This window comes from Nyctibius grandis, chromosome Z (genome assembly GCF_013368605.1).
Source record: "Nyctibius grandis isolate bNycGra1 chromosome Z, bNycGra1.pri, whole genome shotgun sequence".
NCBI classification, from domain to species: Eukaryota; Metazoa; Chordata; class Aves; order Nyctibiiformes; family Nyctibiidae; genus Nyctibius; species Nyctibius grandis.
The window spans coordinates 80,488,746-80,505,517 of record NC_090695.1 but is presented as its reverse complement, the minus strand read 5'-3'; the positions used below and the strand labels follow the sequence as shown (position 1 = coordinate 80,505,517).

The 16,772-nt window shown below is 37.7% G+C and overlaps 1 protein-coding gene across 1 annotated transcript in view; it reads left to right on the top strand.

Annotated features, from left to right (window-relative positions):
* The window catches only part of ADGRV1 (adhesion G protein-coupled receptor V1), a 282,099-nt gene that overhangs the window by 65,027 nt on the left and 200,300 nt on the right, over window positions 1–16,772 (top strand). The window contains 15 exon segments of the mRNA XM_068422903.1: window positions 352–381; window positions 2,424–2,502; window positions 3,142–3,280; window positions 3,820–3,961; window positions 4,383–4,645; window positions 6,151–6,326; window positions 7,028–7,152; window positions 8,298–8,464; window positions 8,547–8,690; window positions 9,078–9,185; window positions 9,650–9,902; window positions 10,592–10,714; window positions 10,923–11,145; window positions 11,628–11,832; window positions 12,848–12,994. Coding sequence (XP_068279004.1) covers window positions 352–381; window positions 2,424–2,502; window positions 3,142–3,280; window positions 3,820–3,961; window positions 4,383–4,645; window positions 6,151–6,326; window positions 7,028–7,152; window positions 8,298–8,464; window positions 8,547–8,690; window positions 9,078–9,185; window positions 9,650–9,902; window positions 10,592–10,714; window positions 10,923–11,145; window positions 11,628–11,832; window positions 12,848–12,994 — 2,324 coding nt within the window.

Sequence of the window (16,772 nt, the reverse complement as noted above, 5' to 3'; positions counted from 1 at the left end):
ATTACTTCCTTCACTTCCTTCACTCTTTTAAAAGTCTCCCCCTGTGGCAGGGGGGTTGGAACTAGATGATCTTTAAGGTCCCTTCCAACCCAAACCATTCTATGATTCTATGATTCTATTACTCTTTATCAGATTTACTTTTAGGAGTCATGTCCTATGGTTTTCTTACGCTTCCAATGAACTTCATTTATCATTTGCTTAGTTAGCTCCTCATTCTGCTTCTGAATTCAGTAGCATAGCTGCCATTGGCTTCAAGGGCAGTTGGACTATCCTGTGGTACTAAAGACTAGTTAAATTGATTATTTCTATCTTCTTTGACGCTTTTCCCTTTTCTTTGCATGCCTATAGAAGTGACTGAGTTAATTCGTTACAGATTGAAAGGTAACTTGCAACACTCATTGCTGATTGTAGAGATTGAGCTGTGATTTGTTGAGTCTAAAATCTATAGCATAAAATGAGTGACATACAAGTAAAAAGGATTCTTCTGAACTGAATTGTGCTGAGTGTTGTATGGTCTCAGCTTCTGTGGTAAGGGGTTGGCAGTCTCCTTGAATCATGACCATTCAACCCTGTTGTGATATCTGTATTGGGTTAAATGTGCTTAGGATGAACAGATAATAGTTTTAACCTATGAGACAAAAATTTGTCCTCATTGTAAGATCTCACTACGAATTCTGTTATCAGATTATTTTCTAATCTTGTTTTCGCTGTTGGTATATTTTGGTTGGTTATGACTGACAGTTTAACTCCTTGTTGGTGCAATGCATTTGTTTAGGATTTCTAGCGATCTCATACTCTATACAAGATATTTGAAGTATTTCTAGGAAGTGTCTAGTATCAAAAGAGATGGGTGTTCTGCACATGGTACAGTGAATCCTACGCATCTGGAAAATATTGCATGTGCTGTTCCTGTCATGGCTGGGTGCGTGCAATATATGGAGTAAGTCTGGTATGTCTGTGATGTAGAGTTGAACACACTGAACTTAATAGACCTTTATTTCTGATCTGAGGCTTCACTGATAAGGAGCAGAAACAGCAAGCATAAAGACAGTTCTGCTGTTTTCTCCATGCTGCTCCTCTTGCTCCCATCTTCTAGAGGAGGCAGAAGAAAGAGCCTGACTCAAATACAATAGTGCAAGGAATGAAAAAAGGGAAAATTATCAACAGCTGAGAATGATGAAAGAAAAAGGAATAAACTTAATGGATACAAGAAAGAGCTAAGCTGAGGGAGTGGGACAGGGGGGCATCAGAGCAGGGGAAGGTTGCCAGACATGAAATAAGAGGTCTGATGTTGAAAGTAAAGTATGACAGATCCTGGGTGAACTGATCTGACCGTGACACAGCAAGGGAAAATGCAGGTTAGGAGTGAAGCTGAAAGGTCTGTAATTGCTAGCACTCCCTCTGGATTTCTAAACCTCAGTAACATTTCTGCTGTTGAGGTTTTGCAGCCACTGCTCATCTTCATCGCTACCTCATAGTGACAGGTTTGGATTCATGGCAGTGACCTTTTGATTTTATTCAGTTTTATCTGAATTGATAGAAATCTTTCCTGTTGATCTAAATATAGTATAATTACTTTGGATTCAGTGGAGTCAGTTTGATTGCAGAAATTGTCATTCTTTTCTTCATTTCTTTTTAAGTCTTATTAAAAGTGAGTTGAAGTAAATTAACAAAAATTAAATTAACAAATTAAGGCACTATTTTCTCAGAAGAATCAAGTTCTGACTGTCAAGTTCTGGTCCCTGAAATTAGCAGACATTTCTGGCATTAGTCTATTATTTAGTATTTTCACAGTGCAATACATACAATACTCTTTCAGAGCTATTGTGAAGATATGTATGTCTTTATGGAGCAATAGAATGTTACTGTACATAAACAGCCTACAAAGAAATCAATAATTCTGTATGTGTAGCAGAATCTGAGATGTGTGCCAGTAAGGCACTGAAACATGAATAAGAGATGAAATACTGGATCATTTATTATTCTTTCTTACTCATTTTCCCTCCCATATTCAGAATGGCACAGTCTGCAAAATGTTGAATGTCATCATAATAAACACACACAATGAAGATAAAGAAAGATTCCATAACAAATCTTGCTTTTGTTATTTCCTAATTTTTCTGTGCTGTGTTTTGCTTTCTAAATTTTCTTTAGTCTGTTTTGTATGCATTATTAAATGTAACAGTGGTAATTCAAGGCACTGTGTTGCAGTTCTAATAGTAAGGTAGTAAGGACAGGTTTTCTTTGAGCCTTTCCAGTTATCTTACCCACTACCATTTTCTCCTCCACATTTTGGAAACAGAAAATTATGTATTTCTTCTACAAAAGTAGTAAAGATTTAAGAAATGTTTCTATTATTCTTGAAAATCATGAAAATGGACTTTATTGTTCTTTCATTTTTGTCCTTCTGTTTTCTATTCTAGATGTGGAAGGTTTAGCTTCTCAAATTATTATTGATGCTAATGATGGAGTAAGCGGAGTAATTGAATGGGAAAGTACAAAGTAAGTCTTCTCTCCTTGAAGAACTCTCTACGTCAGTTAGTGATTGGGGTTGCCCAATTATTTTAATTTTCAGTTAACATTAAAACTCATATTAAAAATAGGGCCAGATCTTTGAGATGGCAAAGCATCATTCAATTCAGTAGAACTGGAAAGTGTGAGATAATTCCCACACTGAAAACCCAAAATTTTACAGTATGTTGACTCAGAAATCTTTTGCTACCATGTACTTACTTTCACTGATGTCCTTTTATATTGTGAACTTGCGTCACCGCCCCAGCCTCCATCCAGTGTTCCAGCCTCTGCATCTACGTAAGCACACACACTGGCATCTCCCAGGTCTTTTTCTCTGACTTAATTTTCAGGAGCTAGGAAGAAGGGATACATGAGCATAGACAGGCTTAATCTGCCACTAATAAGCAGGAAAAAAGCACAACCTCCTATAGCTTAATTCCATCTAGATAAGGAACAAAGGTTACAAGGTTGTATTAGGCATTTGTTATGATGCTGATACTGCAATGATGCCTTTTTCTTATAAAGCAGAGGGAATCATTTGAAATGAAAACAGAACAACTATCTACCATCTTGTTCAAAAGAACATGTTCAGTGAGCACTGAGAATTTGTCTTGCTTTTTCTTTTAGTTTTGAAGTTAACGAATCTCACGGGAATCTGATAGTAATGGCATACCGAAACAGAGGATCATATGGCAATGTGTCTGTATTTTTTTATGCCCAAAATTTGGAGGCACAGCTGGGTTTGGATTTTAATGTGACCTCAAGGGTAAGAAGCAATTCTAAATAGAGTACTTTTAATTCCTTTAGCTTCCTCAAAAGAATGTCTGCGTGTTTATTCTGCAGAATGATCGGTAGTGCGGCTTGATTTTAAAACTGGCTTCAATTGCTTTGGTCATTTGAATAGAATGAGATAAAATTAGTCATCTTATTTTACTGTTTCTTTATTTTTAAATAATGAAGTATTTTTAAACACTGAAGTATTTTTAAACATGAGACACACTGTAAACTTTGAAACATCTATCTCAAATACAGTTTTGCTTAGAAAAGAGCATATACATTTTCACATAAGGTTTCATATTTTTTACAACAAGACTTTCAAAGTTAATTGCTCTTGTTTGTCCTCATTCTGCAATGTGCTGAACTTTTTTACCTCTGTTCCAATCAATTTATAAGGGGCACAGAGGTTATAGCTCTTCTTGCCTCCTGTTCCTTCGTATTTAAGACAATTCTGTTTACCTTAGTTGAAAAATTCTGTGTGTATTAACAACTGTTAGGTATTCAATGCTTTCTGTGTTTCAATGCTAGACTCTCTTTTTTGCTGATGGAGAAAGGAATAAATCTGTTGTTGTTACAATTTTTGATGATGATATTCCTGAAGGTGATGAGAAGTTCCAGTTAATTTTAACAAATCCCTCCCTGGAGCTGGAATTAGGGAAGAACTCAACAGGTAAAACTTAGTTTTGATGTTCTTATTCTTTAGAATTTTATGGCAGTCATTTTAATTTCATTCTTCTGAATAGCCATATTTCAGAAAACACCATTGCCCTGCTGTGGTAGATCTTTATACTCCTTTGTAAACATCTGTATGAAATCTATGCAATTAACAAGATAATATGTAAAACAAGGAATCAAAAAGTGCAAAAGTGAGCTTTTTGATAAGAAAATCTAGGTTCTTCCTGTCTAGAAATCTTCCTAGATAAAGTAAAATACTTACATATTGTCTTCAAGTAATATCATGGACATGAAAGCATTATATATACATGAAAGGAAGAATGGATTTGTGTTTATATGTATTTTATTTGTATATATGTACAATTATATTTTACTATGTTAATTAAATAATATTTCCATTATTTATTTCTCAAAAGCCACAATTACTATACTTGCCAATGATGATGGCCATGGAATTTTGTCATTCAATAACAGCGATCACTTCTTCCTAAGAGAGCAAACAGCTCTCCATTTGATGGAAAGTGTTGCAGTATTAAACATTATTAGAGAACCTCCTCAGGGGATATTTGGCACTGTGACTGTTCAATATCTTGTAAGTGAAATTGATTCTTCAGAGGCATCAGTGGATTTGACCCCTTCTCAAGGATATATTGTGCTGGAAGAGGGAGTCAGATTCAAGGTAATGTGACAGTAATTCCCAAAGAAGTGAAGAAAGCTTTTTTGAAATTGTTGGAAAGATTTCAGAAATGTCTTATGTTTTTCTTGCATTAATTTTTTTCTCATGTTTTCCTTCATTCTCAGAGCAAATTGAGTCACGGGAGTGGGAGTGCATAAAAATAAATGTGCTCTTCTGTAGATATTTCTCTCTTTGTCCTAGTTGAGTTGAACTGAAAATGATATAATGGATATATAATGTTCATGTATGCATAGGAACATTTCTTTGTATGTATTCAGCATGTAACTGAAGCACAAACTTTGAAATGAAGTGATAATTTACAAGTGTAAAGTAAAAATCCCATTCTGTAATGTGATACTTCAGCTGGTCCGAACTGAACAGAATATGCTGCAACAAATGCAAAAAGTGAACAGCTCTCAGAGTCTTAGGAATAGAAAATGACTTATTCTTCTGGGAGTATTGAGCTCACGGCCTCTGTACTGTCCCCACAAGAATGTCAGCAAGAAAATGAGCTAGCTTAAGTTTGTGAAGTCCTGACCCTTCTGAATTTTAATGGCAGTTTGTTTTGTTTATTTTATTTTATTTTGCCAGTGAAGCTAGGGTCAGCAACAGGCTAGTATACTATGGCTAGTGGGGTACAATCTGAAACAAACCTTACTGGAAATGCTGGTTCTCAGTTTCTGAACCTTAAATGCATTTGGAACTGCAGTGCTGACCAGCCTAGCAGATCTGTGGGAAGTCAAAGACTTCTTAAAACAGTCTCTAAATATGGTTTATTGCAGAAGTAAACAGGGATCTAAAAGGTTGTAAGCTCCAGTTTTGTTCCAGATCCATCATTGGTAACTTTTTTTTTTTCTATAGCAAAGCTATAGGTACCTCTGTAACTTTTGCCTGTTTGGGTAGTGGGAAGGATGACAGTGAGCACCAAATGATAGTAAAAACACCTACCTCTTTGTAGATAATTCTCTGGTAATTTGAGACCACCTTGAGATCCCATTCTTATCCACAGTGGTGCAGTAGAGGGAAAGAAGCATCAAGAAGAGAGAGAGTATTTCACGTATCCCTCTATTGCCTTTTTTCCTTCTTTCTTCCCAGCACCAGTAGTGGAATTACCCTGTTGCCCTGGAGCTAGTTTAGTTGCCAACTAAAGTAAATTAAAACCAACTTGACTGAGCAGCATTAGGGCATCAGGTAGCTGTTTGGGGACTATAAATTACCAAGGAATGTGTGGAATAAGTAGAGAACTGAAGTATGAAAAAAGGATCAAAACCTGTAACATTACAGGGGGTCTTAGGATGAGAGGAGAAAAAAGCAGAAGGAAGAAAAATGAAGTGGATATGCTGATCTTGCCACAGTCCTGTCCTCTCCAGTTTCAAGAGCTGCTGTTCTCCTGCTGTGCTATCCAAAGGTGTACAGTGAAAGAATAGAAACAGGAGTATGGTCTGGTAGGGTTGTGTCATCATTAGCTGTCAAGTCTCAATGACTTTCTGTGCTTGTTTTCTTGTCAGACACTGCATATTTCTGCAATACTGGATGAAGAACCAGAAATGGATGAGCACTTTATTGTCACTCTGTTCAATCCAACTGGAGGAGCCAGACTAGGCACGAGAGTGCAAACTATGATTACAGTATTACAGAACCAGGCTCCACTAGGGCTTTTCAGCATCTATCCAGTTACAAATAGGTACTAAACACTGATTCAGTTATAAGGAGTTTTTTCATATTCAATAGAGATGGTATCTCTCTACAATTTTGTGTTTGATTAATCCCTTCAAAGAAATTCAGCAATCCAATTGTAAAAGATTTGTCATTTTGAAAAGTAGACTATCTGTCAAATACTATTACTGCTACACAAAAGAACAGAAAAACACTTAAAATGGACTGTTCATCATTAGAAATGTCAATTTCTCTATGGATTTTTTCATAAAACAGTACTTCATTAGTCCCTAAACATTCAACTAATAGTAAACCATGTTGAGCTCCAAACCTCAGATCAATTCCCAGGGAGTCATACATTTTATAATTTACTTTTGTTTTTTTGCTTGTGTAAAATACACTTTCACTCAGGGCTGTTTTTCAGAAACAAATGAATCATATGGAATGACATTTGCAAAAATGATTCAGGTTAAACCATACGGCTGGTGTGTTAAATTTCAGGCTGGTTTAAGATTTTGTTGATTTTCCTATGATATTGACAGGTCTTGTGGTAAAAAACATTGGACCACCTTAATTAATGTACTTAATATGTCAGATAGCAAAACCAGTTATTAATATTTTCTTCTTATTTCTGTTTTGTATTCTGCTCTGGAATTGTACTGTAAGAATCTTATTTGTATACTGTAAAAATAATACATTTTTCTTTATTTTCACGATTCTCACATTTAGGACAAAGTTCCTTATAACTGAAGAAGCCAACACTACAGTTTACTTGAAAGTTTCACGGAGTAATGGGCTCAATGTGTCTGTGAGTGTTGAGTGGGAGACATTGTCGGATACTGCATTTGGCATCAGTACGTTCACTTTCTCTAGAGAGTCCACTGCTTTTGTCAGAGTGGAGATAGCAAGAGACTAGCCAAACATACAGGACATGTAACTTTGGGATGGGAATTCACATATTCAGACTTGATCACATTAATTAATGTTTTTCTGAGCATGTCAAAAATCATTAGATAAAAGAGCTTAGCTGCTTACGAGTCACTTTGTCATCAGCCACTTCTGCCAGAGTTCAATAATCTGTGTTGCTTTCCTTGCTGCTTATATGAACATTATTGTCACTAAACTGTTGTTTAATAACATCTGGTCTTTTCTACTTGTAACTTCGGATTTTTTTAACACAGTATAGGAGACGCGCTTTACATAAACCTGACATAGCCTTGGTCTGAAAGAATGCCACCACACATTTTCTATCGTATCTCCCAGTGTGCCTACTGCGATGCATTTGTGGGAGTCTCAGGCTGTAATTTCATGAACACTTTAATCTTGTCCAAGGTAGCACTGCCATTGAAGGAAGCCATCCTTCCGTCTCTGCCTGCTTGTTCCCATTTCCATGCTAAGCAATTTTGTTCCAGTACTCATATGTGTATAGCTGCTCACTAATCCAAGGCAGAAAAGAAATGTCTGATTTTGAACATGGATGAATACCCTGTCTGGCTCAGCAGCTCATCTAACCGATGTGTGGGATTGGGAATTTAGCTCTTGGAGCTTAGTTCTGACAATGCAGTTCTTTTTTCTGTAAGGCAGTCAAACGACTTAGGCAGTTTAAGAATCTTAGTACCATGACTGCTTGTTGTGATGAGGGGGAGAAGGAGGAAAACATACATTTTGTAGTTTCCTTGTCACTTTTTTCACTACTTCTTATCTAGCTAATTTTCTCACTAGCTAAATTCTGAACTGAATCATTCTGAATCGGACTCAAATTGCCTATGCATCTTCCATAAGCAATTGTAATATATGAAGAATACATTTATTGCTTAACTCTCATTACATCCTCAGTACTATAACATTTCTGTGCATTTACATACACTTATACTAGCTATTTAGAGACAACTTCAACAATTCTGATACTAGGTCTGGTTTTGGCAAGTAAATCATGAAACTGGTGTTGAAAAAGACCTCAAGAATAAATAGTATTTTCTTTTATTTTACTGTATTGCAGGGGGTAGTATCAGTGTCCTGTCTGTCTTGCAAAGTTTTGTGGAAGAGTCAGCGTCCAGCTGGTGTTTCTTTACATCAGGAGAAATACTGTATGGTGTTCTGTTGCGTACGCCTCCAGCTACTTTTTCTACTGTCTACCAGTGGAAAGGAGTTTTTGTTCCTGTCGAGGTAAACATTCACTTGCAAACACCAAGCATGCTACTTAATAAAGAATTTAAGTCACAATTTTACTTTTTTATTCCTCTCTCAGAATTTCAGTATGTGGAATCCTAAGAGCTGTGTGCCTTTCAAAATACGTGCCTCTCCCTATCTTGTGATTACTCATGGAGGAGCCGGGCAGGGAGCTTCCAACACCAGTGTGTATGCATTCATGCCTGGACGCAGACTGTTGAAGGTAAATCTGTTTTACTTACGAAATTGTAAAATAATGAGGCTGGAAAGGACCTCTGGAGGCCCTCCAGTCCAACCATGTTTTAGAAAAAAACACTCTGTGCTCAGCTAGTTTGAGGCCCTAACACTCTTCATGACTTCAGTGATGTAAGTTATTAAAGCTGGTTGTGTGGAATCTGAAAAATGTATGATAAGTTATATTAATTTTGTAAATTAACCCCACATATATAGACATATTTTTAAAATAGTAAAATTACGTATATATAATTTTATATATTTTATAAATGGCTTTATATGTAATTTCACAATTTTAAAAACTATGTGTATATATGTATAAACTTGTCACCTGAAGTGGCTTCCAAACACCATTTTTGTCATACTTCCCTCACAGATACAGACTATCTCTATTCTGGATACCAGACATGTGAAACATTTTGCTGTGGATGAAGAAGACTATTTGATTTTTGTGAGTCACGCAACCAATTCCAGTTCCATCCAGGTTAGAATACACTTGTCTTCCTGGGACTTTGATGTGGCTGGTTTGGTTAGTTTTGAGTTTGAAATATGAAGGGATAATAAGCTTTCAGATTCTGAAAAATTATTTAAGTTTCTATTATGGATTTATAAGACTTGAAATTCTAGACTTGTTTAACTGTAGCAGTATTCTCTACATTAACATATAATTTACATTTGGTTTGATTTTATTGCTGGTGTTATTTCTGTTTCGAAGTCTACCATGTTAAGTGCCTATAAGAACAGAAATACCTTCTGACCATAAACCTATTCATCTGGAGAACAGGCACAGCTGCTTGCAGTAAGGTAGTTACCAGTGTGCTTCTACCTTAATGTAGGGTCCACCTTAGAAATGAGGAATTCAGTTCACTATAAGACTTCCCAATTTTTCATCATGACACTTAATTTCTCTTCTCTTGGTGCTAATTATGCTAATTCATATTTCCACAGGTTTTCCAGTGGAATAAAGATATATTTGTGCTGCATCATCAACTTCCACTGTACAGAGCTCTGAACATAGCCTTGTTTCCTAGAGGAGGCATTATGTACCTATTAGTTTCTTTGTCAAATACCAGCCAGAACATGCTCTTGTACCAGTGGCTGAATAATGAGTTTAGGAATCTTCATCAATTACCAGCAAAAGAAATAAATCATATGGAGGCCTGGATTTCTGGATCTGATATCTATTTAATTACTGCAAAAGGTATTTAGCAGAAGACAAATACTGAGTTTGCTAAATATATGCTGGCTTGTTTGGTAGCGAAGGCATTTGGGGTAAAGGAGTTTAGATGGGGATTAAAGTACTACTGGGGAGTGACAATTCACTGATGAGCATTTTATCAAAGTAATCTGTTTTGTCCCTCAGAAAATAAAAGCATTGCATCAGTTCTCAAATACTTATGAAACTCATTAAATATTTTGTTAAGAAAAATAGGAAATAATAACTCTATTCATCTAGCTGCTGATTGCACCCTTTCTAAGCTTTTCTGGGCTTTGTGATATGCAAAGATCATTGGTCAGCAAAGTACATGGTGTTTTTTATTACAAGTATGACATTTTAGGCATTGTTTTATGACTGCATCCCTGTGCCTATTGAAAAGTTTGTGTTGCAGTCCTTAGGTTTCTTTGCAATTGGCTGTTGTCTACTAGCAATCTTAGTGCTCTTAGATGTGAATGTGTGCAGAAAAGCCCTTAAATGTTGTCAGTGGATGAATCATCCCATGGAGATCAGTCATACTGTGGAGTTATGCACCAAGTAAAAAGGAAAATATGATAATTGGTCTCACTTCATAATTAAAGCTGCCCAGCTCTGCCTCTGAAATGGCCACCAGTGTGCGATTTAACTAACAGGCAGCAAAATAATGTAGGTTTTGTCATTTTGCTCCTTTGTAGAATCTGGAAATGCTTCTGAAATTTTCATCTGGGAGACAGGGCAGTCTACCTTTAGACACTTTCAGTCTCTTCCAGTCTGTGCTGTAAGAAACATCCATATTTTCATGCCTCCTTCAGGCTTAGGTAAGACTTAAATGACAATATATTTTCAAATCCTAGTTTGAAAGTCTGGAATTGCAGAAATATATGTGCGCTTATTTTTTTCATATTATTTGTCAAACTTTAAAAGTTACTATAGTCATTGTGCTATCAAGGGCCTTTCTGGCATTACAAGGAGAACTTTTAAACATATCACTGAATATCTCTTCTTCCTCCTGCTTGCTCAATGTAGTTCACATCTTCCTATCTGGTAAGGACACAACAGCACTGTATTCTTGGAACTCGGAAGGGAACCAGTTCTCTGTAATGCTGGAAGCCCCATATGCGGATCATACCACTTCAGCTACTGCGAGGTCTCTCAACTCCAGCAAGAGCGTGATAGCTCTGTCTGTAGAGTCCAACTCCCAGATTTATGAGCTGACCACTATCTCCAGCCAGTCAGATTTTATACCTAGGTAGGTTTTTTTGTTTTATATAACTTTGTCCCAGCTCTTGCATTTCTTTTTCTGTGATACTGTTTTTTGTTACAGTTGGAGAGTGTTATGTATTTCTCTGTGTGGTGTGCTTGTTAACACTAAACAGAATTTTTCACAGGTGGGTTTAAGATAACGTGAAGTCAAACAAACAGCCTCACAACTGGCTTTAAAACATTGCAAGAAAGGACTTGCAGTTGTGACTTGATTTTTTTAAAGCTTTTATTTAGGGTAAATTAAATTACTTTCATAATTAATTTCAGTTATTCTATGTCTATTGTAATTTAAAAGAAAGAAAAACCAACACAAAACCCACAACCTTTAAACCTCAGTAACTTCCTCAGGAATATAAACAATTATTCCAGCTCCAAAAATGCCTGTTAAACTTAACAGCAGTGCTTTCAAAGTTCATGAATCAGCTGTTCTCAGTTTATAATTATTCGATGTGTGTGTTTTTATGCTAGTTCAGGTGAATTGATATTTGAGCCTGGGGACATGGAAGCTGTGATAGCAGTCAATATCCTGGATGACATCATCCCAGAGGAGGAAGAATGCTTCAAAGTGTGGTTGAAAAACCCTAAGGGAGGTGCAGAGATTGGTGTTCACGGTTTTGTTAACATAATTATTCCTTCCAATGACAACGCCTATGGAATCATAGCATTTGCTCAGGTAAAACTTCTAAGGTAAATCATTAAAATATATATATATATAATTTCTGAAAAATGGGGTACAAACATACTAACACTGTAAACTGGAGCATGTGACAGGATTGTTTTTCTAGAGTCCTGTAGCAACCTGAGTTAGAAGCTTTTCAACATCCATTTAGCATTGCTATGTGATTATATAGAACACAAGGTGATAGAAAATCAGTTTTACAATCTCTCCCTGTTGTGAGATTTTTATAGCCCCCTTACATTTAAGTTAACACATTAATTTATCAGTTTGGTTTTGCAACAGCCGAAAAATTCAGTTTTCAGATGGCATATATGATACAATCATAGAGTTACTAGAGGCTGGTTTGTCAAGGGAATTAAGTAAACAAATCTGAAGAGCCTTTTCCCTTGAAAAAGATAATAATTGGGTTTTATGTCACAGAATGAGCCAGTCTGCCAGAACAAAATCATTTCTGTGGAAAAAAATGTCAGACTGAAGGTATTATTTGGAGTGATTAATTCTTAAATCATCCAACAGTGTAGAAGTTATCTAGACAGGTATGCAGTAAACGCATACTGAAGATATAAACCACAGAAGAGTCCTTACTGAAATGAAACACTGCATCTGGACTTGTGTGAGGAGGGTGAATAACAGTAAAGTAACAGCAGTAAAAAATACGTTTCTCTTGAAGGTCCACTTGTTTGTTATCTGCTTCATACAATTTGGGCATAAAATACTGTACTGAAAAAAAAAACAACAAAAAACTCAAAACAAAACCCATTGGATTTTTTGCCTTAGAATAAAAAGGCCTGACATTTTAAATTCATATGTCCATGAAACCTGGGAATATTGAGTACCTCTGAAAATTATGACATATAAATTTAATCTTTGAACCTGTATCTAGCTACTAAATAGTAGATTAACTTATTGATACCCAGTGTCACTGGCCCCCATTGAATACCCAGATCCCTAAAGAAACTTTTCTTTATAAGAAAATAATGTTATGGTTCTGGTACTTCATGTTTTCCAGAGTTCTTTATTTAAGCAAGTTGAAGAAATGGAACAGGACAGCTTAATCACCTTGAATATTGAACGTTTAATAGGAACATATGGACGAGTTACAGTAGAGTGGATCGCTAATGGGAGCATAAGTGATGTTTTTCCAGCTTCAGGAATGGTACGTAACAATATCACTGATATTAGGGAAGCAATGATTTTATTGTCTCAGACAATAGGTGCAGATGTACTGAGGGAGAAAGATAGTACATGTTCAATTGCCCCACTCTTCTGTTAATTCCTGCTTCCTGGTCCTTTCCTGTGCTTCTGGCAGTTTGCACTTCTGGCTGGTACATAATACCACAGCATCACACTCTCGTTCTTCTAGAACCAGATATTGCAGTGCTCTCCAGGCACTAGAAATGTGTATCTGTAGTATTCTGTTCCCATCTTCCTTTCTTCCTGCTGTGAGATCCAGCTACTCTGTCAAATAATTTGCATAGGTGGGAATCTGGGAGTGTTTGCTCTTCGTCCTGACCTTGTCAATACAACTGAGAGCTTCAGTGCTCCAGCAGAAGATGACAAGTCCCAGTTTTCTCTGTTTCTGAAACGGTTTAGATTTACAGCCATGTCAAAATCCGGTGTTTCCAGCTAGCCAAAGCTCTTGGCGTGCCTTAGGACCGACAGACGCCAGGTTCTTTAATTCAAGGGCCTCCACCTGGTGGCCATCTGTAGAAGACAGAAAGCCCTATGGGCTTGAGGCTGTAGAGCTATAGCACAAGCCACAGCAGAGGGAAGAAAGGGCTAAAAGACTGTAGAAATAAACTTTACACCTGGAAATAATGGGTCTGAAGTAAGATAAAAAATTTAGAGAAAAACCAACAGAGGGGAAATCAAGGATGCCAGAACAATCATACTGAAATTATTAAAGTACTCCTTGAGCATTCTAGATGAATGCTACGTGATTTCACTGCATACGTTTGCAGGTAGAAAGAGAGAGAAAGCTAAAGAAAGGTATAATGTTGTTCACCAGAAAATTCTGTTTATCCTTCAGCGTAGGTGTAGCCTAAGTGTTTATACACACATCTTCCTTGTTGAGACAGATGTAAGTGGCTGGCTCTTTGAATTTAAAAACAAGAATATAGATAGACAAAGCATTTCTCAATCATTTTATCTGAAAAAAAAAAATCAACAAAACTGTTGACTAGACATTTCTTCAATTAGCAGTGATTTTGATACATATTATATGGTCATCATTCTTTTGACATATGTGGTAAGTTGACCTTGTCTGGCTGCCAAACCCCCACACAGTTGTTCGCTTACCCTCCTCAGCAGAACAGGGGGGAAAATAAGGTAGAAAAGTTTGAGATAAAGGCAGTTTAATAAGAAAAGCAAAAGCCATGCATGGAAGCAAAGCAAAAAGTGGAATTTATTCAGTACTTCCCATCAGCAGACAGATGTCCAGTGACTTCCTGGGAAGCAAATCCTCAGTACATGTAGCAGTTGCTTTGGAAGACAAATGCTGTAACCACAAATGGTCATCCGTGTCTGTGTCCTCCCTGCCTCCTTACCCTCAGCTTTTATTGCTGAGCGTGATATTACATGGTATGGAATATCCCTTTGGTGAGTTGGGGTTGCCTATCCCAGCTGTGTCCCCTCCCACTTTCTTACCCAACCCCAACCTATGATGCTGTGAGACCACTGCTCAGCAGTAGCCAAAATGTTGCTGTGTTATCAACACCGTTTCAGCCACAAATGCAAAGCACAGCACTATCCGGGCTCCTGTGGGGAAAGCTAACTCCAGCCCAGCCAGACCCAGTACGCTGCAGACAAAAGAATGCTGAGTAGTCAGCAGTTTGCTGATTCTTCTTTTTTTAATCTTTGAGAGGGTCTTAAACTTCAGTGTATTATGCAAGAAACCTCAGTGAAGACAGGTAATGTTGAATAATTTGAAAGGTATATAACGAATGACAGTAAGTTGAACGTGAGCCAGCTCTGTGTGCATACTGGTTGGAGGCAGAGCTTTGCCAGCAGGTCGAGAGAGGTGATCCCTCCCCTGTACTCGGCACTGATGAGACACATCTGGAGTGATGGGTCTGGTTCTGCACTCCCCAGTACGAGAGACATGGGCATATTGGAGTGAGTCCAGCAAAGGGCCATGAAGATGATGAAGGGATTGGAGCATCTGACTCATGGAGGGGGCTCTAGGAGGATCTTACAACTGTATAAATATGTGGGGTCGAGTAAAGAAGGTGGAACCAGATACTTCTCGGCCATATCCTGGGCCTGCAATGGGCACAATACAGGAAATTCCATTTAAATATGAGGAAAAAAACTTTAATGCTGATGAAACACTGGATCAGGTTACCCAGAGTGACTGCAAAGTCTCTGTCCTTGGAGATACTCAAAACCTGGCTGGACATGGCCCTGAGCAGCCTGCTATAGTTGAACCTGTTCTTAGCAGGGGCGGTTGGACTAGGTGATCTCCGGAGGTCCCTTCCAGCATTAACCATTATGTGATTCTGTGCTAATGAAGATATATGTTCACTCTGAAACAACTAAGCTGTTTTGCCTGAAGTTGGAGTGTAGTTGTCAGGTCTCAGGTTGAATGCCTGTTTATAAAGCAGATAGCTATAGGTAACTTGATTATACCAAACTTGTTTTCATAGAATCACTGTCAAATGGGAATTTGGTTTCTCTGATTATTGTGCTTCTGATGGAGAATTTATTTATTGCTTTGTGACCTGAGCTTCAAATTATTTTGCCACATTGCATTTTTCTCAAAGTGTTTCTTTATGTCACCTGTCTCTCTGGGTCTCATATTTTTTTTCCATACACTTCTTTTATATATATACACAGCCTAGGGAACAAACAGGAGCAAGTGGAGCTCTGTGTCCAGTCAGAAAGTTATGATATCATAGGAATAACTGAAATATGGTGGGACCACTGACATGACTGGAGAATCGCAGTGGATCGCTATAGGCTGTTTCGTAAAGACAGGCAGGGAAGAAGAGGAGGAGTAGTCACGCTCTATGTTAAGGAGAACCTTGAATGTATAGAAGTCAACTTTGGTGATTGTGGAAGCCCTATCGAATGCCTCTGGGTCAAGATCAGAGGGGTCATCTCCAATGGAGATCATACAATAGACATCTGCTGTTGACCTCCAAACAAAAATAAGGCCAACAAAACAATATTTGGATCACTTAAGCAAGCTTTGGGTCAACAGAACCTGGTTCTTATGGGTGACTTCAACTACACAGACATTCGTTGGAGGAATAATGCAGCAGCTCACATGACATCCATCAAGTTCCTGGAATGCATAGAGGACTGCTTCCTCATAAAAATGTCAGATATGTCAACCAGGAATGAGGCACTGCTGCACTTGCTACTCACAAAGCAAGGAGACTTGCTTTGTAATATATATATCAGTTAGTGGTAGCCTTGGCTGCAGGGATCACAATATTGTGGAGTCTGGGATCCTGCTGAGCATGCTGAAGGCTAGTACTAAGACAAAGGTTTTAGATTTTAGAAGAGCAACCTTCAGCTCTCTCAGAGCTCAGTTGGGAGGGATTCTGTGGGAAGCTTCCATGGAGGATAAAGGAGCTAGCGAGTGCTGGGAATTTTTCAAGAATGCACTTCTGGAAGCACAAAATCTCTTCATCCCCTTTAAAGGTAAGGGAAGTAGGAAGAGCAAGAGACCCCCTTGGCTTAACTGTGAGCTTCTGAGTCTGCTCAAAACCAAAAGGGAAGCATACCAGAGATGGAAAAGCAGATGAATACGCATTGAGAGCTACAAGGGTATTGCCAGGGTGTGCAGAGATGCAGTTAGAAAAGCAAAAGCTCGGCTTGAATTGAAATTGGCCAGAGGTGTCAAAAACTACAAGAAAGTGTTCTTCAGGTACGTAAACAACAACCAGAAAGAGGAAAATATTGGCCCACTGTTAAACAGGAGAGGTGAA